This window comes from Heptranchias perlo, chromosome 19 (assembly GCF_035084215.1).
Source record: "Heptranchias perlo isolate sHepPer1 chromosome 19, sHepPer1.hap1, whole genome shotgun sequence".
NCBI lineage: Eukaryota > Metazoa > Chordata > Chondrichthyes > Hexanchiformes > Hexanchidae > Heptranchias > Heptranchias perlo.
Genome location: NC_090343.1, coordinates 39,670,573 through 39,694,413, shown reverse-complemented (window position 1 = coordinate 39,694,413; position 23,841 = coordinate 39,670,573). Strand labels below are relative to the sequence as shown.

Here is a 23,841-nt window from a genome sequence, read left to right as displayed (position 1 = left end):
GTTGTGGCGATAATGGAAACCTGACTCAAAAAAGGGCAGGATTGGGTACTAAATATTCCTGGATACAAGGTGTTCAGGAAAGATGGGGAGGGAAGGAAAGAAAGGAGGTGGGAGTGGCAATATTGATTAAAGAGAATATTGCAGTGCTGGAGAGAGAGGATGTCCTGGAGGGGTCAAGGACAGAATCTACTTTGGTTAGAGTTAAGAAACCATAGAGGTACCATTACACTACTGGGTGTATTCTATAAGCCACCAACTAGTTGGGCAGGAGATAGAGGAGCAAATTTGCAGTGAAATAACAGAGGTGCAAAGGCCATAGAGTTGTGATAACGGGGGACTTCAACTACCCTAATATTATTACTGTCCCAGTCTATAAGGGGCAAAGATGGCGAGGAATTTTTGAAGTGTGTTCAGGAGAACTTTCTTGATCAGTACATTTCTGGCCCAACAAGGAAGGAGGCATTGCTGGACTTCATTCTGGGGAATGAAGCGGACCAAGTGGAGTAAGTGTCAGTGGGTGAGCATTTAGGGAACATCGATCATGGTATCATAAGGTTTAGAATAGCTATGGAAAAGGATATGGACCACTCAAGTACAAATACTCAATTGGAGAAGGGCCAATTTCAGTGGGATGAGAACAGATCTAGCATGGGTAAATTGGAATCAAAGATTGGCAGGCAAAACTGTAATTGAACAATGGGCGGTCTTTACGGAAGAGATGGTTCAGGTACAGTCTAGGCACATTCCCAAGTGGGAGAAAGGGAGGGCAACTAAAGCCAAAGCTCCCTGGATGACAAAAGAGATAGTGAGTAAGATGAAGCAGAAAAAAGAGGCTTATGACAGATGTCAGGTTGACAAAGCAAGTGAGAACCAGGCTGAATATAGAAAGTTCAGAGGGGAAGTGAAAAAGGAAATGAGAGGGACAAAGAGAGAGTATGAGAATAGATTGGCTGCCAACGTAAAAGGGAATCCAAAAGTTTTCTACAGGCATGTAAACGGGTAGTAAGAGGAGGGGTGGGGCCGATTAGGGACCAAAAAGGAGATGTACTCATGGAGGCAGAATGCATGGCCGAGGTACCAAATGAGTACTTTGCATCTGTCTTTACCAAGGAAGAAGATGCTGTCAGAGTCTCAGTAAAGGAAGGTGTAGTTGAGATACTGGATGTGCTAAAAATTGATAGAGGAGATACTCGAAAGGCTAGCTGTACTTAAAGTAGATGAGTCACCCGGTCCGGATGGGATGCGTCCTAGGTTGCTGAGGGAAGTAAGGGTGGAAATTGCGGACCTGCTGGCCATAATCTTCCAAACATCCTTAGATACTGGGGGGTGCCAGAGGACTGGATAATTGCAAATGTTGCACCCTTGTTGAAAAAAGGATGTAAGGATAAACCCAGCAACTACAGGCCAGTCAGTTCAACCTCGGTGGTGGGGAAACTTTTAAAAACAATAATCCAGGACAGAATTAGCAGTCACTTGGACAAGTGTGGATTGCACGGATTTGTTATAGGCAAATCATATTTAACTAACCTGATAGTTTTTTGATGAGGTGACAGAGCGGGTAGATGAGGGCATAGCAGTTGATGTGGTGTATATGGACTTTCAAAAGGCGTTTGATAAAGTGTCGCATAATAGGCTTGTCATCAAGATTGAAGCACATAGGATAAAAGGGGCAGTAGCAGCATGGATACAAAATTGGCTAAGTAACAGGAAACAGAGAGTAGTGGTGACTGGTTGTTTTTCGGATTGGAGGGAAGTGTACAGTGCTGTTCCTCAGGGGTTGGTACTAGGACCACTGCTTTTCTTATATATATATTTTATGAGGACTTAGACTTGGGTGTGTACAGGGTGCAATTTCAAAATTTGCACGTCACAAAACTTGGAAGTGTAGCGAACAGTGAGGAGGATAGTGATAGACTTCAAGAGGATATAGACAGGCTGGTGAAATGGGCGGACACGTGGCAGATGAAATTTAACGCAGAAAAATGCGAAGTGATACATTTTCAGTAGGAAGAACGAGGAGAGGCAATATAAACTAGAGGGCATAATTCTAAAAGGGGTATAGGATCAGCGAGATCTGGGGGTATATGTGCACAAATCGTTGAAGTTGGCAGGGCAGGTTGAAAAAGCTGTTCAGAAAGCATACAGGATCCTGAGCTTTATAAATAGAGGTATAGAGTACAAAAGCAAGGAAGTCATGATGAACCTTTATAAAACACTGGTTCGACCACAACTGGAGTATTGTGTCCAGTTCTGGGCAAGGCACTTTCGTAAAGATGCGAAGGCCTTAGAGAGGGTACAGAAGAGATTTACTAGAATGATTCCAGGGATGAGGGACTTTAGTTAAGTGGATAGACTGGAGAAGCTGGGGTTGTTCTCCTTAGAACAGAGAAGATTGAGAGGAGATTTGATAGAATTATTCAAAATCATGAAGGGGCTAGACAGAATAGATAGAGAGAAACTGTTTCCATTGGCGGAAGGGTCAAGAACCAGAGGACATAGATTTAAGGTGATTGACAAAAGAACCAAAGGTGACATGAGGAAAAGCTCTTTTACACAGCGAGTGGTTAGGATCTGGAATGCACTGCCTGAGGGGGTGGTTGAGGCAGATTCAGTCGTGGCTTTCAAAAGGGAATTAGATAAGTACTTGAAAGGAAAATATTTGCAGGGCTACGGGGATAGGCCGGGGGAGTGGGACTAGCAGGATTGCTCTTGCATAGAGCTGGCATGGACTCGATGGGCTGTAACCTTTCTATGATTCTATGATTAATTTACTGATGCTCTCCACAGGTCCAGGATGGTCAAATCCACCACATACAGTATGAATCAGATCCACAGATACACCAGGTCTTAGAGGGACAACAGGTACAGTTCTTCACTAATGAGATGTGGCTACATTTAGAAATGGAGTTTTTAAAAAATAAATAGATAACCAGATGGAGTTAAATCTGGGGGTTGTCCAAACTGGCCACTGGTTGTCACTCTTGTGGGCCTATATTACAGAACGGAATATCCCTGGCTCACTAAGCAACGCCCAGACCATTATTCCAGTTACCAGGACAGCTCATCCAATGTAACTTCTGTAATTAACATGTTAAAAACATTTAATCTCCAAAAAATTAACACATTAAATTCAGAAGTTACCTATGATTGATTGACAGCCCTGCTGTATAGTGATCAGGGGTGGGAACCCTGACTTTTTCCTCCCTCAATAGCCAAGGAGCAGTGAGATCAGTTATAACACCTCAACTGCTGCTAAACTAGCAGAAGCTAGGAATTGAGCACCACAAATCCATAATGCTGCATTTACCCACAAGGTTACTCCTAATGCTTTTTAGATGGGTATAAATATATTTTATATTCATGGACACAGTTTTTAAAAAAAGATTTTGGCTTGCAACTCTGGACTACCCAGATGTGTGAGGAATGACTGTGTGCATGGTGCACCTCCATCGTAACCACTTAATGTCACTGCTGACCAGGGCTGTCCCATGGGTACCCATTTGAGCAGGTACTTGAGTCGCTCTTGCCAGAGAAGAAGAGGTACTTGGAAGGCACTGTTACTATGGAGATAGATGTATGTATCCTAGCTACTGGTTGATTTATTTCACCAAGCTTGAATTACGTGTCATCATTGAAGACACTGAAGTCATTTGATTTCAAGGTACTATGTGAACAATCCTTTTTTTTTGGGGGGGGGGGGGGCGTGGGGGCTGCTTAAAGGGTAATTTGTTGACTGGGTAGACATTCCAGTAGTTCCTTCAGCTAAAAGAGGTCACATTTATGGCATACATTTGTAATTTTCATTTTCAAATCTACAAAATCCATTGGAGGAAGTGTGAACTTGCCAATATCCCCATTTAATATTTTATAATGTTTTATAATGACCATTCTCTTCACATACCTGCCTCCTCTGTAGTAAATGTTGCTGTCAATCTCTTGATGTTGTTACTTTACTAAGATCGCAGTGAGTCATGATGGCCAGATCCAATACGTGCCAATCACTGACCAGCAGATCGTGACACAAGCTGAACTGGAGGCTGCTGCACACTCCGCAGTGACAGGTAGGCAACTACTGGGGCTCAGCCCTGCTGTGAGGAAAAGTGGTCATCAGTATTCAAACCTGAACCTGTTCAGGATGTTTGCTCCCAATGTTACTCAGCAGCTGATTTTAAATATATCCTCAACTGGCTAGCGATGTATCTGTTTACTTGCAATTTCAATAATTTTGTGGTTGGTCAGTACCAAAAGATTTTAAGTGACATCATGCTATCAAATCTTTCTTTCTGCTTTTCACGATCTATCTAGGTGATGGTTGCAATCCATTGACAGCGTATATTTCTTGTGCTCATGAGATGCCAAATCCTGAAGACTTGCATCTTCATCTAACCCTTCTTTAATCTCAATTCCTTTTTTCTCCAGAATCCCCTCTAATTGCCTCTTGAACCTTTTACTGTCCACTTCAATGGTCTTCTCCCATAATGTATTCCATGAATCCATTGCCTTGTAATGGCAAATAATAAAAAAGTACTACCTGAAGAAAGTTCAATTCTTACTGCTAACTCTTTGACATTTAACTTGTATTCACTGCTATTTAAAACCCTTTACCGTGAACCCATTTTATCAAACCTTTCTAAATTTGACACCGTTCAATAAAAAATGAAATGAATCTGACCACGTAATGGAGCTGAATTAATGCACACAATCAAAGTGCAAGTCCCTGGGATAGTGACTGTAATTCAGTTCACTCTTAATGCTGGGCTCAGTACATCCACTCCAGGACTAAAGCACATAATCTAGGTTGACACTTCATTGTAGTACTGAAGGCGTGCCGCACTGACAGAAGTGCTGTATTTCAGATCAGACATTAAACCAAGGCTCCTTCTGCCTTCTCGGGTGGATGTGGAAGTTCCCATGGCACTACTCAAAGAGTAGGAGAATTCTCCCAATATCCTGACCAATATTTATCCCTCAACCAACATCACTAAAAACAGATTATCTGATCATTAATCTCACTGCTGTTTGTGGGACTTCGCTATTTGCAAATTGGCTGCCACATTTCCCTACATTACAACAAGTGACTACACTTCAAAAAGTACTTCATTGCCTGTGACCTGCTTTAGGACGTACTGAGGTAGTGAAAGATGCTATATAAATGCAGGTTTACTCTTTCTCACATTTTCTAGGCCATTTCTCACCCTGTTACTGCTTCCACCCTCCATGATGCTACCTTTCTCAGTCACTCTTAAAACACATGGGGAAAAGTTGCTGAAATTAGCGACATTTTTTTGTGGTTCTTTTTAAGGTGTTGTTGATTGACACTCATTCTTTAACCATCAAAATGTACTTTAATTGATACCTCAGAGCTCATAGCACATGTAAATAAATAACAGATAGAATTTCTTAAACTTCACTTGTTCCCCTTAAGAAAAAATTCCCATCAGAAAGACTAATAGTAAGCCCCTTTTAAATGCAACAACTAATGGATTATTTATTAAAATATATATTCCTTTAGGATTTTTGCCAATTTAATTATAAGATAGTCTTCACCTTCTGACACTAGTTTTTAAACGTATATTTTAGTAAGATCAGATTTACACAGCAGGTCCTTCAGCAACTGAAAGAGAAAGGTAACTTAATGTGTCAGGTGAAGACCAGCTCTGAATTATATCTTCCAAAAGTATGTTTACCATACTGAAGGTTGTTTTTATAAAACAAAAAAGGGTAAGCTGCTGTTTCCTCTTCCTCCACAGCTGTAGCAGATGCTGCCATGGCCCAGGTCCAAGGGATCTACACAACCGAGGCTACAGAAGAACAAATACAGCAGCTTCAGCAACAGGCAATCCAGTACGAGATGGCACACGCTGAGGTCATTGCATACTCTGAAGACTAATGCATTGCAAGTGGCAGCAGGAGTAGATGAAGACTTAAGCACTTTTTTGATTTAACAAAAGAGAAGGGCACATTGAAGCCAAGAGACGGACAAATGACTGATCCCATTTCTCTGCCTCAAATCCACATTTTTGGTTTGTTCCTTAGATTATCCTCAACACCTCTTGCATGCGGTGAACAGAAGAAAAGCTGATTTGTACATTTTGCTTCCTGCCCCTCCCTTCCACTCTCCCTCCCCCTTCCTTGTCATCAAGACTTTTTCCAGTTGGTCAATAATTAGACCAATCTGTAAACATGGTACTGAATCCTCGAAAATGGCCCGAAATGCGAATACCTTTTGATGGTTACTAAATGGTTTAGCACAATGTTTAACGTGGGCTGATGAACCTGTGTGTAAAAAAAAATAAGTGATCAGGTTCCAGCTTTAGAGAAACATTCTGTACACAGATCTATACATGACTTATATTTATGTGTGTGTGTATATAGAATATATACGAAAATATTATGTATAGATTATTGAATGCCTGCAGGTGAATTAAAAGGCAATAATCTAGTTGAGGGATTCAGTTGCTAGATCATTGCCTTATTCATCATTGGCTCTTGTTTTCCATTTTAATATATAGCAGATATTGAATTTAAAAAAAAAAATTGCCATTGCAGCAATCTATTCTGTGATGTGGATTTTTGTTTTCAAGATCAAAGGACAGAAAGTGTTCTTGCTTTTTTGTCTTTTTTTTGTTTTATTTGCAAAAGAACCTGAAATTATATTGGATCACGTGATAGGATCTGTATTAACTTTTTCAGGGGGAGGGGGGGAAATTCCCCTTTGCAGGTGATTTCTGGAATATTTGCACTTAGTGCAAATTGAAATCAAGTTTAAATTGTTTGAGGGAACTCTCCCCCTTCCTCCCCCGCCTCAATTGATTGGTGCGCAAGTGTACTGCCCAATGTAAACCTGAACCATAAGCACCAGGAAACATCCAACTTCAAACCCAGCTCTCTGCTGAGCTGGTTAATCACAGCCGGGGCAGCATCTAGGGCATTAACTCTGGTCCCTTTTGCAGTGATTAACAGTAAAAGAAAACTTGGCATCTGTAATGAAACCTACAGACTCGCTGGGGAATCCTCTAACAGGGAAAAGTATGTACGGCGCCTTTTCAAGGCTGTAATGCACTCTTGATATCTGGATGATAGGCCTATTGAGAATGGAGGTTATAAAGCACAAGGACCATAGAAGTTGGTGTGTTGTAATATGGGCCAAGCCATTTTTTCCTTTGTAATATACTCCTGGACTGAATGCTGAAGAATTTGCACTTGTTGAAACATCAGCCACAGCTTGTACCATATGAGTGAATGCAAAATGAATCGAAGGGTATAGTAAAACCAATATTGGTTGATATTTTCAGGATTATCTGATTAGTGATTCCTGGGTTGCACAAATAACCATCAATGTTCAATAACGTCCACCACATTTAACCTCCTTTGTTATACCATCCACTTGGTTGCTGAAGTCAGTAATCCATCACTATGACCTTTCACTAGACAATATTTGTATTGTTTTCCCATGGACATTTCCTGGTAATACTGCAAAACTAAACTGTATATACAGTAATGTACATACAATAATTTATTACATAGGATGAGATATTTTGCTTTCCAGTTGGCCTAAAATGATTACTGTTGACTCTTATTACCTCAACTACAGTGGATTCTACTCTTGCTGTCTTTGTCAGTTGTAGTTACTGTTTGTTTTCTAAGACCTGATTCTCTTCAATACATTGCATTCATTTTGTAATCAGACATTCTTACTTTTATTTTTCTAGAAAAGGATTCCACATGTACATTTCCACTGCCGTTATACTGGTGCTTATGCATCGATGTGAAGCAGTTTTATGCATATAGATACGAAAGCAGCAATGCGATATGGCTCCCAATCTCGCTCGTAAGCATGCTGAAATGGGGAGGTGTGATACCATTGTCAGTAGATAGTCTTAACACCACATGGACTTTCCACCTAGTGTAGTACATTTCCAGTCCAGTGTGAAGCCACATTTTAAAAATGCCCAATGGTCCATTGAACCTCCTGGGGACTTCATAAACTTCCTAATCTTTTATTGTTATGAGTCAGCCCATGCTCCCATAGCTTGAGAATTAACCAGCTGGAGAGTAGAGTACTGCTTTTGTGTGCTTGCAATACCAGCGCTACTTTACAATTGAGCTCAGTGTGAGGTGGTCATGTCTCTGGTCTACTGGCAGCTTAGTGCATTCAACAGATACTGGTCTCAGTCCAGTATCTCATTATCTGTAATATTTGCTACTCCCCTCTTCTCCTCCTCCCCCCCCCCCCCCCCCCTGCAAAATGATGAATATAATTATACAATCATTACAGTAAGTGGTGGGACTAGTTAATGGAGTTTATTTCACTTGGTTTATTCTGGAATTTTCTCTAAGAGAATATAATATATACATAATAAAAGCAGAAAATGCTGGAAATATTCAGCAGATCAGGCAGCATCTGTGGAGAGAGAGAAACAGAGTTAACGTTTCAGGTCGATGACCTTTCATCAGAATAAATACATTCTATTATCAAGGAACGCTGAATATCATGGAGATATCTCCAATCAATTACAGATATCTCCATGATATTCAGCGTTCCTCGAACCACTGCTTTCGCCGCTTCCTGAGATCCACGCTCAACGCCATGTGCCACCAACCTTTCTCTTCAGTAGCCCCAACTCTCAATTTCAGAGCTGTCCCGTTCCACAGTTCCATTTCATCCGCAAACTTCAACAACTCTTAGATACCAATGCCCCTCCTGATCCTCCTTCCCCTTCACTTTCTTTTGAACCCATCCCTCCTTCCAATCTCATCCTTTGTCCGGTTTTCACCTTCCCCCTCTCTGACCCCGAACGATCAGTCCTCAGCAAAGGCCTCAGTTTCATCCCCTTACGTGCCCACCTCAATGAATTTCAAGCTCAATGCGATGTTAAGCTCTTCCTTTGCCTCTGCACCCACTTCTTTGGCCAGGAAGTCTCCTCCGCCCCCCCCCCCCCACCCCCGGCCTCTGCACAGCGGAACCTTTCTCCCGTCTTCAGAATTTAAGTTCCACCTGGACCCCTCCCTCTGGCCTCTTCACCGCTCTTGAACTTTTCATTGGGAACTGCCGACATGACATTGGCCGTCTCAATTTCTCTACTCCCCTCACTTACTCTAACCTACCTCCCACTGAACTTGCAGCACTCCGTTCTCTCAGATCCAACCTTGACATTGTCAATAAACCTGCTGACAAGGGTGGCGCTGTTGTTGCTTGACAAACAGACCTCTACCTTGCGGAGACTGAACGCCAACTCACCAATACCTCCTCATACCTCCCCCCGGACCATGACCCCGTCGCCGAACATCAAGCCATCATTTCCCAGACAGTCACTGACCTCATCACCTCTGGAGATCTGCCCCCCCCCCCCCCCAAACAATGGCCTCCAACCTCATGGGCTGCCAAACTCATAGTCCCGCAAAAAAATGCAGAGGTATTCAGTGTAAAAAAATTGTTAGCATTCTACAAAAATGGTGAAGTAGTTATTTAATATACGGATAATTATTTTTATAGTTAAGTTACAAAAATAAATCCTTCCTAAGATCCGCAAATAGGACTGCCCTGGGAGACTTATCATTTCAGTCTGTTCTTGCCACACGGAACTTAATTCTTCCTTTTTTTTCTCCCCTTGTCCAGTCTCTTCTGACTTACACCCGCCACTCTTCCGACGCTTCTGCCACTTTAACAGTTTCCAGTTCCCCGGCCCTAACCGTTTCCTTTTCACCATGGACTTCCAGTCCCTCTACACCTCCATCCCCAGCCCTCTGCTTCTTCCTTGAACAGAGGCCCAACCAGTCCCCATTCACCACCACCCTCCTCAGCCGGGCTGAACTTGTTCTTACATTGAACAACTTCTCCTTTGGCTCCACTCGTTTCCTCCAAATAAAAGGTGTCGCAATGGGAACCCGTATGTATCCTAGTTGTGCCTGCCTTTTTGTGGGATACGTAGAACACTCTTTGTTCCAGTCCTACTCTGGTCCGCTCCCTCACCTTTTTCCGGTACATTGATGACTATCGGTGTCACTTCCTGCTCTCGCCCAAGCTGGAAAATTTCATCAACTTTGCTTCCAATTTTCACCCCTCATTCCCCTTCACATGGTCCATCTCCGACTCTTTCCTTCCTCAACTTCTCTATCTCCATTTCAGGGGGTAGGCTGTCAACCAATATCTATGATAAGCCCACCGACTCCCACATCTGCCTTGATTACACTCCCTCCCACCCCACTTCCTGTTAGGACTCTATTCCATTCTCCCAACTTCCCCGTCTCCGTTGCATCTGTTCTGACAATGCCACCTTTCACACCAGTGCTTCTGATATGTCTTCCTTTTTCCACAACCGAGGATTCCTCTCCACTGTGGTTGACAGGGCCCCCGACCGTGTCCGTCCCATTTCCCGCATTTCTCCCTTTACCCCTTCCCCTCCCTCCCAGAACCACGATAGGGTCCCTCTTGTCCTCACCTTCCACCCCACCAGCCCCCACATTCAACGGATCATCCTCCGCCACCACCAAACACATCTTCCCCTCCCCTTTCAGCATTCGGAAGGGACCATTCCCTCCACGACACCCTGGTCTACTCTTCCATCATTCTCAACACCCGCTCTCCTCCCCACGGCACCTTCCCGTGTAAGCTCAGGAGATGCAACACCTGCCCTTTCCCCTCCTCCCTTTCCACCATCCAGGGCCCTAAACACTCCTTCCAGGTGAAACAGCGATTTACTTGTACTTTCAATTTATTATGATGTATTCGCTGCTCATGATGAGGTCTCTACATTGAGGAGACACGATGCAAATTAGGTGATCGCTTTGCTGAACACCTCCAGTCCACAAGTGTGACCCTGACCTGCTGGTCACTTGCCATTTTGATTTTCCCGTCCCACTCCCACTCTGACCTCGGCCTCCTACACTGTTCCAATGAAGCACAATGGAAGCTTGAGGAACAGCACCTCATCTTTCGATTAAGCTCTTTACAACCTTTCAGACTCAACACTGATTTCAATAATTTCAGATCATAATCACTGCTCCCATTTTTTCGGACAGCAGGTGCTGTTGTTATTTACAGCTCTTCCAGACCCATCTTTTGTATCTTTATTTGTCCCATTACCACCCCCTTTGCCTTGCACCATCATCCCTTTTGTCATTTAATCACTCCTGCCCTCCACCTTGTTACAGAACTTCTCTTTTGTTCTTTCTTCCACATCCCTTCTTCTCCCCACTGCCCCCTCCTCCTCCTCCCCTGGCTCTATACTTGCTTAAAAACTGTTAAATCTTTACTACTTCCAGTTCTGACAAAAGGTCATGGACCTGAAATGTTAACTCTGTTTCTCTCCATAGATGCTGCCTGACCTGCTGAGTATTTCCTGCACTTTGTTTTTATTTCCATTATCATTTAATGGCTGAGAATTTGCTGTAGCAGGGCAACGAACTGCATCCGCCATTAGTTAAATTTGCCCTTTAATCTCTGTGATATTTTCCGCTGGAAGTGCAAGATTGAAATGGTGCGGTGCCCTCTATGGAGCATCTAGGACCTGAGTGAACAGGGCAAGCAACTGTGTATCTCCTTAACCAATCAGATTGAAGGATCGTAACATTAACAGTGAGAAGGAAGTGTAAGTTATAATGGTGAATTCAATGTCAAATCAGGTACAGGAAGAGAAATAGAGAAGGAAAGAAAGATTGGATTAAGAGAGACAAAGAGAAAGTAAAAACAAATTCAATTTTAAATTGAAAAACAAATCTCCAACAATTCAAACCTGAAGGAATGAGACTCCACACTTGTAATAGTTAATTTTCAGAGAGGTTTACTAGCAGTAATTAACAGTTATCACATCATTAAAAGGGTACTTAGACTTGAAATGACTTGATTTTAACTTTCTGTGGCGAGTTTTGTTCGTATCTGCCGCGCAAATATAAGATCTTCTCGCCTTTCAATGCATTTGAATGGTGAGGCAGACAGTGAGAAGCTGTTTTGCAAAGCTAACAGTGGAGCTGCGCAATTCGAACAGCAACTTTTGGATTTCCGCATTTAACTGCACATCTGTCCCTCGCCTGAAGTTGCTGTACCATTTGCGTATAAATAACGGTGAGTGCCAGTAGCCTCACTCTTATTTTGACAGCAAAATCTGGGCCAGTGTGTTTTAGTACATTTTTGTGTTAACAGACCGAACATGCCAATAATTGGAGTCCACTATTAAGTCCACTAATTCTTAGGGTTTTTTTTCCTCCCTTTCTCTCTGAATGTGCCGACTCATGCAGATGTACAATTCCTCCGAAAGCAAGCAACCATTCTTCAAGTGTGAGTCCAGCAGATGAGTGCTGGCAGGCTCTTTGACTGTGGAGGGTGACTCCCTACTCAATGTCCACAATTGCATACTTTTAGCACAGGCCACTGGCATCCTGGTTGATTTCTCCCCCCTCCCGAGCTCAAAAACACTAAAGAAAGTTAAGAAACTTGCATTTCTGTAGCACCTTATCATGTCCCCATGATGCTTGCATTATATTGGTACTACTACTAAATGTGGCATCCTTGCTGCTGGTGAGCTGAGATCAGTTAACTCTGCATAATCCAGAGGATTAAGCATGGAATCTTCCTGTTCTGTGTGGATCACACTGTATGACGCATTCATCTACTGAGCAATTGGGGAGCATAAGTTGTTTAAAATTGGCATTCAGACCCATGTGATGCTCAATTGATACATAAATAATTTTGGGGGCTTTTTCAGTTAAAATGTTAAAACAGAAGAGTTGTTTTATATTCAGGCATGTTAGTAAGAAGAAATTAATCAACCACATGACAGCTATGTAAATTTGTGGCATCAAGGATTACAGGTAATGTACTTGAATACAGTTTATGAAGTTATTTTTTTATCCATTTTTGTTATATTTGATATTTTTCATGTTTAAGTTTATTAGTGCCTTGTCTTTTTAAACTTCTTTTTACCTTTGCTTTACCTTTTACCTTTTTTTGCTTTTTTCTGAGTTGAACTCTGAGTTGTAATCCTTGATTTAGTGGTGGCATACCCACCTCTACTTCAGAAGGCTGAGAGTTCTAGTCCCATTCCCAAAAACAAGCATATAATCTAGGCTAGTGCTTCAAGACAGTACTGAGGGAGTGCTGCACTGTAGGAGGTGCCATTTTTCAGATGAGACATTAAACCAAGGTCCTGACTTTCCTCTCAGTGGACATCAAAGGTCCCATGGCACTATTCAAAGACGAGCAGGGGGGTTCTGGACATCTATCCCTCAACGAACATTAACCGATCATTTATCGCTGCTGTTTGTAGGACCTTGCTTTGCACAAATTGGCTGCCATGTTTCCCTACATTATTACAGTGACTACATTTCAAAAATGCTTCATTGGCTCTGAAACACCTTGATGTCCTGAGGTCATGAAAGGTGCTATGGAAATGGAAGTTTGTTCTTTCTCCATGGTTGAGAAGAGTTTGATGATTAAGTGCAATCATGCTGGTGTTAAATGTAAACAATCTTACAACACCAAGTTATAGTCCAACAATTTTATTTGAAAATCACAAGCTTTCGGAGGCTTCCTCCTTCGTCAGGTGAATGTCAGGAAATCCTGACATTCCTGACATTCACCTGACGAAGGAGGAAGCCTCCGAAAGCTTGTGATTTTCAAATAAAATTGTTGGACTATAACTTGGTGTTGTAAGATTGTTTACATTTGTCAATCCCAGTCCATCACCGGCATCTCCACATCATGCTGGTGTTAGACTGCTCTCGGGGGCCACTGGGTGGCGCAGTTGATTAGCATGTTATCTGTTTATCCCTCTTCTAATCTAAATGTCTGCTGGCTGTAAGGATCTCTCATAAAAGAACCTTTTATGAGAGTTCAATACAAAACTGACTGAATTTGGCAGGGGTTAACAGTAAATTGGCAATCTCATTCAGTGAAACCACACGATGGCTGCTGTGGGCAACGGAAAAATACACCAGTGCATAGGGAGGGCTCTTCTAAGGTTTGTACTGAGGCACATTATTAGGGCAGAGTAGAGCGAGTTTTACTCCACATCTATTTGTGATGTATATGACACTGGTTCCCAGAAAGAGAAAACTCAAAACAAATGTTTACAGAGTTCCTCCATTAGATCAGTTGGTTAAGACGATGAGGTGTTTGATCCATACAGACAAGAAAAGTCCCAGGTTCAATGCCTGGTCTATGTTGAGTTAGCTGATTTTAGCAGGGGTAGGAGTAACAGTGCTACAATTGGCCTCAGTGCCCCTGGATTAAGGAAGGGAAAAACAACCATTGTTCCTGCTCCTGATTGGTATCCAGAAACCCCCTGCTAGAAATCTAGGTGTGTGGATATCAGATGAGGAAAGGATTGGTTTGGCTGTGATGGCCTCAACAGTTGACTAGCCTGCCTAAACCCACATAAAGAATGGCCACTTAGGTAAAGGGCGACTGATGCCTGTGGAACTGTAGGGCAGCAAGAGTCAGCACCATCAGGAGAGGAAGAAGGGAGAAAATAGATGGGAATTGGAGGGGGAGGGGGAGGGGGAGGTAAAAAGACTGAGTCAAATTGTAAACTATTAAAAGAAAAACTTATATTTTCAGGTACAGTATCTAACAATTGGATGGATGCTGTACTTGACATAAGCTAATTTGGTAGCAATATCTTTCCATTTCCCTCACACTTAGTCAGTAAGCATAAAACACAAAGTCTGTGTTCATCTATAGAGCTAACAAGTAATTCCCCGACCATGCACTAAAAGCAAGAGCCAGCTAGTGATAGGACGAAGTTAGAACCTGAGTTCAAAACCAAACCAAGTGTTCCTTATTTTGCCATGTGTTTGTCAGAAGGACAAGGTACTGAGTGGAGGGAAATTAGCAATAGATGTCCCAGACTGCTGTTAAGGATTAGGTCCATGCACCTAATACCAGCCATTACTAAAGTTTCTTGGGAGACAATAAACAATGAAAAATTAAGTTTTTTAAGAACGCAATTTAATTATGGTTTAACTTATGATTTGGGGAGGGAGAATGTGATCTGTAAAATCCTTAACTATTTCCATCATTGGAGATTATTCCTATTACTACACAAAGCCGGTTTTGCTTCAACCAGCATTTAATCTGTGGAAATGATAAGTAGGTTTAATGATGTGTCTCTCAGTCGCAAACACTGATGTAAGCTTCTGCTTTTAGTGCTCAACTAAAATTGAATCTATCTTCATTGGAGAGCTTAAATGGTGTGTTTACGTATAATTGTAACATAATCACTGTATTACAGCACATTCGCATTATGTGAACTGCGAGAGGAAGCTTTACTGATTCTGAGAAAATCCATGTTTAGGAAACCCATCCGATTAGCACATCTGCACAGAACAGGTTTTAATCAGTTTTAACATTGTAATCTGACTGGTATTTGCATTTCACTGATTATCTTCTGCATATTCAAATGTCCCAGCCTGTACTTCCCTGCAGTTTGTAATTTTTTTAACCCTTTCCTTCAGCCTTTGTTATTGGAAACAGCTTTAGAAGAGAAATAGATCTGACTTTTCCAAAGTTTTCTTTTGTTCTTTGTAATGATCAGAGTCACTGATTTATGGTAACTGAATAAATCAAATGTTGTTATAACACAGAATTCCAGCATTCTTAGATTATGCTCTAGGATTCTGTCCATTTTTCCATGCAAACCACAAATCAGCGGCCTTGATCGTGATGTTTTAATCAGTAAATGTTGGAGGTTTATTCCAGGGACCTGTCGTATCCCATAATTAACCAACTTTGTGGGGGTTGGGCAGATTGAACAGCAAATGACCAAGTTTGTTACGATACCAGGTCTAACAGGTACAATGGGCCAAACGGCCTCCTTCTGTGCTGTAAGTTCTATTATTCTATCTAATTGATAAATATAATATATGATGGGTGACAAGTTTCTGTGTGTATAAACAATGAAGTCAGAAACATTGCAGACAAAAATAATGTGTGGAGATGTGACAGATGATGTAATCTATTCTATCATCTAAGCTATGCTTTATAATTGAATGAAAATCCTATCTAAATTGGCCATGATGGTTGCTCCTTTACAGACTCTAATTCAGCCCACTGAGCCTGTCTAGGGTACTCGAGAATGATAGAAAATATGACAAATATTTTATCAATTTTTTAATCTGAGCTATGCTTGAGGCTGCTTTGACACATCCCTTGCCTTTTATCCATCCCCATAATATTTTGTTTCCCACCTAGAAAGTCATTTGAAATTGCTAGTGGCTCTCCTGTGGCATTGCTCAAGGTGATGGAATGATGCATTATTTTACATTACATAACATATTGTCCAGAAGGGCCACTGCTTTACAGTGATTGCATGTTTAATACAGAATATCATGGATTGTTACTGGTATTTTGAGGTTCAGTTTATGTCCACATTTTCATGGCCTTAATGATTATTTGTGTTTGTTTAGCTCCATCTACCCACCTTACTTCTATAACCCTTAATAGCCTTGCCTAACAAAATCTATCAATTTCAGTTTTGAAATTTTCAATTGACCCCAGTCTCAACAGCTTTTTGGGGGAGAGAGTGGTAGATTTCCACTACCCTTTGTGTGAAGAAGTGCTTCCTGACATCAACCCTGAACGGCCTAGCTCTAATTTTAAGGTTATGCGCTCTTGTTCTGGATTCCCTTATCATAGGAAATAGATTATCTCTATCTATCCTATTAACTCTTTTAATCATCTTAAACACCTCAATTAGATCCCCCCTTAATCTTCTATACTCAACGGAATACATGCTAGTCTGTAGGAAGGATAGGGAAACTGGTAGAGAGGGAGGAGTAGCCTTTATGATTGAGGATGAAATTACTTCAATGATAAGAGAGGATATAACGAGATATAAGCAGGCAGTGGAGACTTTATGGCTACAATTAAGAAATAGAAAAGGATTTAAGACTATAGTGGGAGTTGTGTATAGGTCCCCTGGTAGCAGCTGTGAAGAGGCAGAATGTAGCAAAAGCTGTGTAGTTTTAATGGGGGCTTTAACTTTCATATTGATTGGATAAGGTAGCGAATTTCTTGTGTGTTCAAGACAGCTTTCTGCAACAATATATCCTAGAACCAACAAGGGGGCGCAGGCCATATTAGATTTAATAATGAGTAATGTGCCAGATTTAGTTAACAGTCTAAAGGTTCATGAACATTTATCTAATAGCGATCATAATATGATCGAGTTCAACGTTGTGTTTGAAAGGGAGAAAGCCGTATCGGCTACTAAGATTCTAAATTTAGATACGGCCAACTTCAACGGGATGAGACAGAGACACTGTCCACAGTAAACCAGGCAAATCTGTTAACGGGTAAAATGACAAAAGATCAGTGGGAGGTGTTCAAAAAAGAATGTTACGTGATACAGAACCAGTTTATACCCCTAAGGGGCGAAGAAAAATAGCCATGGATGACACAAGAGGTAAGGGACAACATAAAACTAAAAGAAAAAGCATACAAAAATGCAAAAAATAGCACAGATCCTGGTGACTGGGAGTGATACAAAGAACAGCAAAAGGTGACAAAACAGATAGTAAGAGCTAAAAAATAAGTATGAAAAGAAACTTGCAAGGGATATCAAAATCAACATCAAAAATTGTTATAATTATATTAGGAAAAAGAGGATGGTCAAGAGCAATGTGGGCCCCTTAAAAACTGATAATGGTGATATTGTAAATGAAAATAAGGAAATGGCAGACATGTTAAACAATTACTTTGCATCGTATTTACAGTAGAGGGAGAGGATCGCACGCCGGACACCCCAAGGAAACTAATTTTGAATCAGGGACGGGGACTCACCATAATTAACGTAATCAAATTAACAGTAATGAAGAAAATAATGGCACTAAAGAGTGACACATTCCCCCCAGGACCAGAAGGTTTCCATCCCAGGGGTTTTAAAAATAGGCAAGAACATTGTAGAAGCCCTAACTATAATCTTCCAAAGTTCTCTCAATTCAGGAACCATTCCTTTTAGATTGGAAAATTGCACATGTCATTCTGCTTTTTAAGAAAGGCGAGAGAGGGAATCCAGGGAATTATAGACCAGTTAGCCTAACACCTGTTGTTGGGAAATTTCTAGAGTCTATAATTAAGGATAGAGTGACTGAACACCTTGAACATTTTCAGCTGATCAGAGAGAGCTAGCATGGATTTGTAAAGGGTAGGTCATGTCTGACGAACCTGATTGTCCACTACTTAAGTCACCTCTTCAAGAAATTCAGAGGTATGTCTATGGATGTTGTTTATATGGACTTCCAGAAGTCATTCGATAAAGTCGCTCATAAAAAACAGTTAGCTAAAGTTGAAGCTCATGGTATTGAGGGCAAATTACTGACCTGGTTAGGAAATTGGCTAAACAGCAGGAGACAAAGAGTAGGGATAATTGGCAGGATATGACTAGTGGTGTCTCATAAGGATCTGTGCCTCAACTATTCACTATATTTATTAACGATTTAGATAACGGGATAGAGAGCCACATCTGCAAGTTTGTCGATGACACAAAGATAGGCAGCATTGTAAGCAGTGTAGATGGAAGAATAAAATTACAGAGAGATATTACTAGATTAAGTGAATGGGTAAAACTGTGGCAAATGGATTTCAATGTAGGCAAGTGTGAGGTCATCCACTTTGGACCTAAAAAGGATAGATCAGAGTACATTCTAAATAGTGAAAAGCTCAAAACAGTGGAGGTCCAAGGAGACCTGGGGGTCCATGTACATAGATCATTAAAATGTCATGGACAAGTACAGAAAATAATCAAAAAGGCTAATGGAATGCTGGCCTTTATATCTAGAGAACTAGAATACAAGGGATAGAAGGTATGCTACAGCTATACAAAGCCCTGGTTAAACCACACCTGGAGTACTGTGTTCAGTTCTGGGCCCTGTACCTTAGGAAGGATATATCTGTCTTGGAGGGAGTGCAGGGTTAATGTACTAGGATGATACCTGGACCCCAAGGGTTAAATTATGAGGAGAGATTACACAAACTAGGGTTGTATACCCTGGAATTTAGACAATTAAGGGGTGATTTGGTCGAAGTTTTCAAGATATTAAGGGGAACTGATAGGGTAGATAGAGAGAAACTATTTCCGCTGGTTGGGGAGTCCAGGACTAGGGGACGTAGCCTAAAAATTAGAGTCAGGACTTTCAGGAGTGAAGTTAGGAAACACTTCCACACGCAAAGGTTGGTAGAAATTTGGAACTCTCTTCTGCAAACGGCAGTTGATGATAGCTCAGTTGTTAATTTTAAATCTGAGATTGATAGATTTTTGTTAACCAAAGGTATTAAGGGATATGGGGTTATATGGAGTTAGGTCACACATCAGCCATGATCTCATTAAATGATGCAACAGGCTCGAGGGGCTAAATGGCCTACTCCTGTTTCTATGTTTCTAGTCCACACAAGTGTCATCATAATTTAACCCTGGTATCATTCTGATGAATCTGCGCTGCACTCCCTCTAAGGCCAAAATCCTTCCTGAGGTGAGGTTCCCAGAACTGAATACAGTACTTCAGATGGGGTCTAACCAGAGCTCTCTACAGCTGTAACATAACTTACACCCCTTTTGTATTCCAGCCCTCTTGAGATAAAGGCCAACATTCCATTAAACCTTTTTAATTATTTTAGTCTCTGTCCATTAGCTTTTAGTGATATCTGTACTTTGACCCTTAAGTCTCTCTGCTCCTCCACAGTTCCTAGCTTCTCACCATTTAGAAAATACACTGATCTATCTTTCTTAGGTCCAAAGTGGATGACCTCATACTTTCCCACATTGAACTCCATCTGCCACAGTTTTGTCCACTCACCTAAATCTATCAATGTCCCGTTGCAACTTCTGCTCCCATCTACACTATTTACTGTACCATCTAACTTGGTGTCATCTGCAAACGTGGATATATGGCTCTCTGTTCCTTCATCTAAGTTATTTATAAATATGCTGAAAAGCTGAAGCCCCAGTACATAACGCTGGGGGACACCATTAGTCACATCCTGCTAATTGGAGTACATGCCTATTAGACCTACTCTCTGACTCCTACCTCCTAACCTATTCCCTACCCAGACCAATAGGTTGCCTCCAATTCCACCTGCTGTCATTTTTATTAAGAGTCTCTTATGTGGAACCTTGTTGAATGCCTTCCGGAAGTTCATATAAATAACATCCATAGACACTCCCTTATCTACCACGTTAGTTACCTCCTCAAAAAATTCAACTAGATTTGTTAGACGTGACTTATCCTTTACAAATCCATGCTGGCTCTCTCTGATCAGTCATGTTTGTCCAATTGCTCAGTCACTCAGTAAAAACTTTTAGCGTTGTCCTTGATATCCCTCACAAGTCTTTTCTCGTATTCCCTTTTTGCAGCTCTTACTACTTTCTTTGTATTCCTTTACTGTTCTTTATATCTCTCCCAGTCCTCTGGATCTCTAGTTATTTGAATTTGTATAAACCCTTTCTTTTGTTGACCAAGGTTGTTTAATTACACAAGTAGAGCTCTTGCCCTTTAGGGGTATGTACAGGTCTTGTATTCTACCAAATACGTTTTTAAACGCCTCCCACTGTTCCTCTGTAGTTTCATCCATTAGTAGTTCTGCCCAGTCTACTGTGGTCAATTCCTGCCTCATCCCTCTAAAGTCCACCTTACCTAAATTTAAAACCTTAGTTCATGACTCACCCTTCTCCCCCTCAAACCTAATATCGAATTCAATCATATTATGGTCACTGTTAGCTCAGTGTTCCTTACCACTAGATTATTGACTAATTCAGGCTCATTACTCATCACTAAATCTAATATGGTCTGTTCTCTTGTTGGTTCAAAAATATATTGTTCCAGAAAACTGTCTTGAATACACTCAAGAAATTCACTGCCTTTGCAACTCGAGCTGTTCTGCTCCTTCCAATCTGTGTGAAAATTATTACCACTCTGTTTTTGCAATAAGCTTCTCTGATCTCTGCATATATGCATCCCGCTACTTTATCATTACTATCAGGAGGTTTGTAGATAACTCCCATCAAAGTCTTGCATCCTTTATAATTCCTCAATTCTACCCAGAGGATTTTTACTGCCTCCTCACCTTTACTGATATACCCTCTTTCTAATGTTGTAATAGTGTCCTTTATCAATATTGCTACTCCTCCACCTTTTCCAATTTCCCTGCCTTTTCTGAAGACCTAATAATCTGGTATATTTATCTCCCAGTCTTACAGGAAGTGTGGGGTATATGGCATCCTTTTAATAGATTACTAACAGATCTTTTATGCCATTGTTCATAGTGAGTCAAAGGAGACGTTAAAGTGTGACATCTGAAGTGTGGTGGCTTAAGTGTGACACTCACAGGAAGAGTGCACTAGAAGCAAGACCTAAAATACATTATAGATAACTGTGCAGATACAATCTTAACATCATATATCTAAACAAAGTTAGTTTAGGTTTTTAAGAAGGAAGGAAAGAACTTTTATTTATAGAGAAACTGCCTGTAAGAGAAATGTAGATCAGCCCTGTGACAGATTACTAAAATGTATATTTTTGGAGCATTTGCTGAGGTCGTTCTGAGAACTGAGTGGAGTACGTATGTTGTTTGAGGTCCCGCGCCCCAATAAATTTTACAAGCAAGATACCTTTTGAATAACAAAAATTATTATTTAAGGATCTGTTCCCCCAAATAAGTTCTGTTTTATTGGCTTCTACAACAGGCCCTCGGGGACCTGCTATTCTTGTGCTATTAGTGAGTGGTTGGATTTCATTTCCTAAGATAATTTAGAGACTTAACAAGATTGTTCTTATTTAATCAACATACAATTGAATTAAATCAACAGTGTAAGGGACCAGGTGGAATATCTCCACCTGTCTGGATGCTGGCTGGTTTCCATAATGCTGTCAGCAATTGAAATGGTAAATTGTTGGCACTACCTCACTTACAACATCTCAAAATGCTTGTACCAGCTTGTAACTCACCCTTAATAACATGACCTCTGACATTTTTCACCCATCTCCAGAGATTACTGTGCTGTGCTCGCTATCTGCTCCCAAATCAAATCTCAAATGAGCCTTTGAACTTTGCAACCTTTGGTTCCAACCCCTGGTTGGAAAGTGTCTGATACACCTTCCACCAATGGAAACAATCAAACAGCCTCCACCAATCACAACAATTGCAAAATCTCAAGCTAAGCCTCCTGCACCATCACTGTCCTGCTTGTACACATTAGCCACCCTGTTGCCAAAATGAAGATCTACAGAAAGACAGACTGATATTTATATAATACCTTATCACATCTTAAAGTGCTTTACATACATTAACATTTACCTTGAAGTGCAGAGACTATTGTTATGTAGGCAAATTTGTCCCCCTTGTGTCTTGGTGCCCAGAACGGGACATGGTACTCGAGGTGTGATTTGACGAGTGCACTATACAGTCAGAATATGACTTCCCAAGACTTGCCCTTTAACTGTTTTGGCTATGTATTTCAGCATTCTATTTACTTTGTTGGTTGTTGGCTATGTTGAGCGTCGACCACTCAAATCCTAAATCGTATTTTGCCGAGTTTTCTAATCCCCCTCTCCTGCTTGTTCGTTTTCTGTAATATTGCTCTTTTTCAAGCTTCTAATTCCCTTTTTAAAAAGAATTTATGGCCTCTGCTTCAACAATGGTTTGTGACGGAGAATTCCACATTCTAACCACCCTTTGTGCAAATATTTTTTTTCTAAATTCCCCTTTAATTTTTTTGTGACTTCTCATTACTATTTGACCAATTAGTGGAAACAAACAATCACTATTCAACGGATCATAACCCTTCATAACCTTGAAAACCTCTTTCAGGTCACCCCTTAACCTTCTCCACTCTAATTAACAAAGCCCTAACTCTTCAAGCCTCTCTTCATAACTGTAGCCTTTATTGCTGGTAACATCCAACTGATCTACACTGTGTCTTTTTCATTACATTGATATCCTTCCTATAATGGGATGTCCAAAACTATGCACAATGCACCTGCTGCAGCTTAACAAAGCTCTTGTTCAACTTCAAGCTTACTTCCTTGCTTTTGAATTCAATGCCTCCTAGTTACAAAAACAAGTACTCCATATGCCTTGCTTGGCCTTATCTACTTGCGCTGCCACCTTTAAAGATCTGAGTATCTGCAAAGCAAGGACCCTCTGCTGCTCTACACCACTTAGAATCTTACCATTTAAGTAATATTTAATTCCCTATTTTTGCTTCCAAAATGAATTCTGCATTGAACTGTAAGTGTAGTTGCCTCCTTCTGCTTTGTCATCCTTTATGAATATCATAGTATGTCACAGCACAGAAGGAGGCCATTTGGTCCATCCAGCCTCTGCCAGCTCTTTGAAAGAGCTATCCAATTAGTCCCAATTAGCTCTTTCCCCATAGCCCTGTAGAGTATCATGGGCATCATGTTATCCTGTTTCCAATGTTACCGGTATTCTGCCCACATATCTGCTCCTTTGACTTTCTTAGTATGCTGGGATAATCACCATCTATCCCTCGGTGTTTATTTATTTTGAGCCCTTTTAGCCTATCAAAATTCAACCTTCCAGATGCTGCAGTGTACTGTGTTTAAGGGAATAGGTAAAATGTTCAAATCTCACTCCTGATGCACTGAATTACAAGACTCAGTTATACATTTTGAGCCTTTTTTTTATTAATTAACTTTTTGTACTCCTCAAGGTGAGGGATAGTGGTGCTGAGGAATGGAATTTTTCCTATTTCAGGCACCCAATGTCAGCATCAAATACTCTCAGGCTGTATATAGCTCCCTCTTCCTTACCCCAACAACATGGCCCCAATATTCACGGGGAGGTGGGATGGTAGCAGTGGGGGGTGGGGGATTGGACGTGTGGGT

At 41.1% G+C, this 23,841-nt stretch overlaps 1 protein-coding gene and 1 long non-coding RNA gene across 2 annotated transcripts in view; one reads left to right on the top strand and one right to left on the bottom strand.

Annotated features, from left to right (window-relative positions):
- LOC137335353 (zinc finger protein 335-like) overlaps positions 1 to 7,288 on the top strand; it is a 110,734-nt gene extending 103,446 nt beyond the window's left edge. Inside the window, exons 39-41 of the mRNA XM_068000686.1 lie at positions 2,788 to 2,862; positions 3,959 to 4,061; positions 5,751 to 7,288. Coding sequence (XP_067856787.1) covers positions 2,788 to 2,862; positions 3,959 to 4,061; positions 5,751 to 5,890 — 318 coding nt within the window. The 3' untranslated portion in view covers positions 5,891 to 7,288. The remainder of the gene's footprint in view (positions 1 to 2,787; positions 2,863 to 3,958; positions 4,062 to 5,750) is intronic.
- Positions 7,289 to 8,291: 1,003 nt separating this feature from the next.
- LOC137335319 (uncharacterized) overlaps positions 8,292 to 23,841 on the bottom strand; it is a 55,976-nt gene continuing 40,426 nt past the window's right edge. The window contains exon 3 of the long non-coding RNA XR_010966393.1: positions 8,292 to 8,404. This is a non-coding gene — a long non-coding RNA (uncharacterized lncRNA). The remainder of the gene's footprint in view (positions 8,405 to 23,841) is intronic.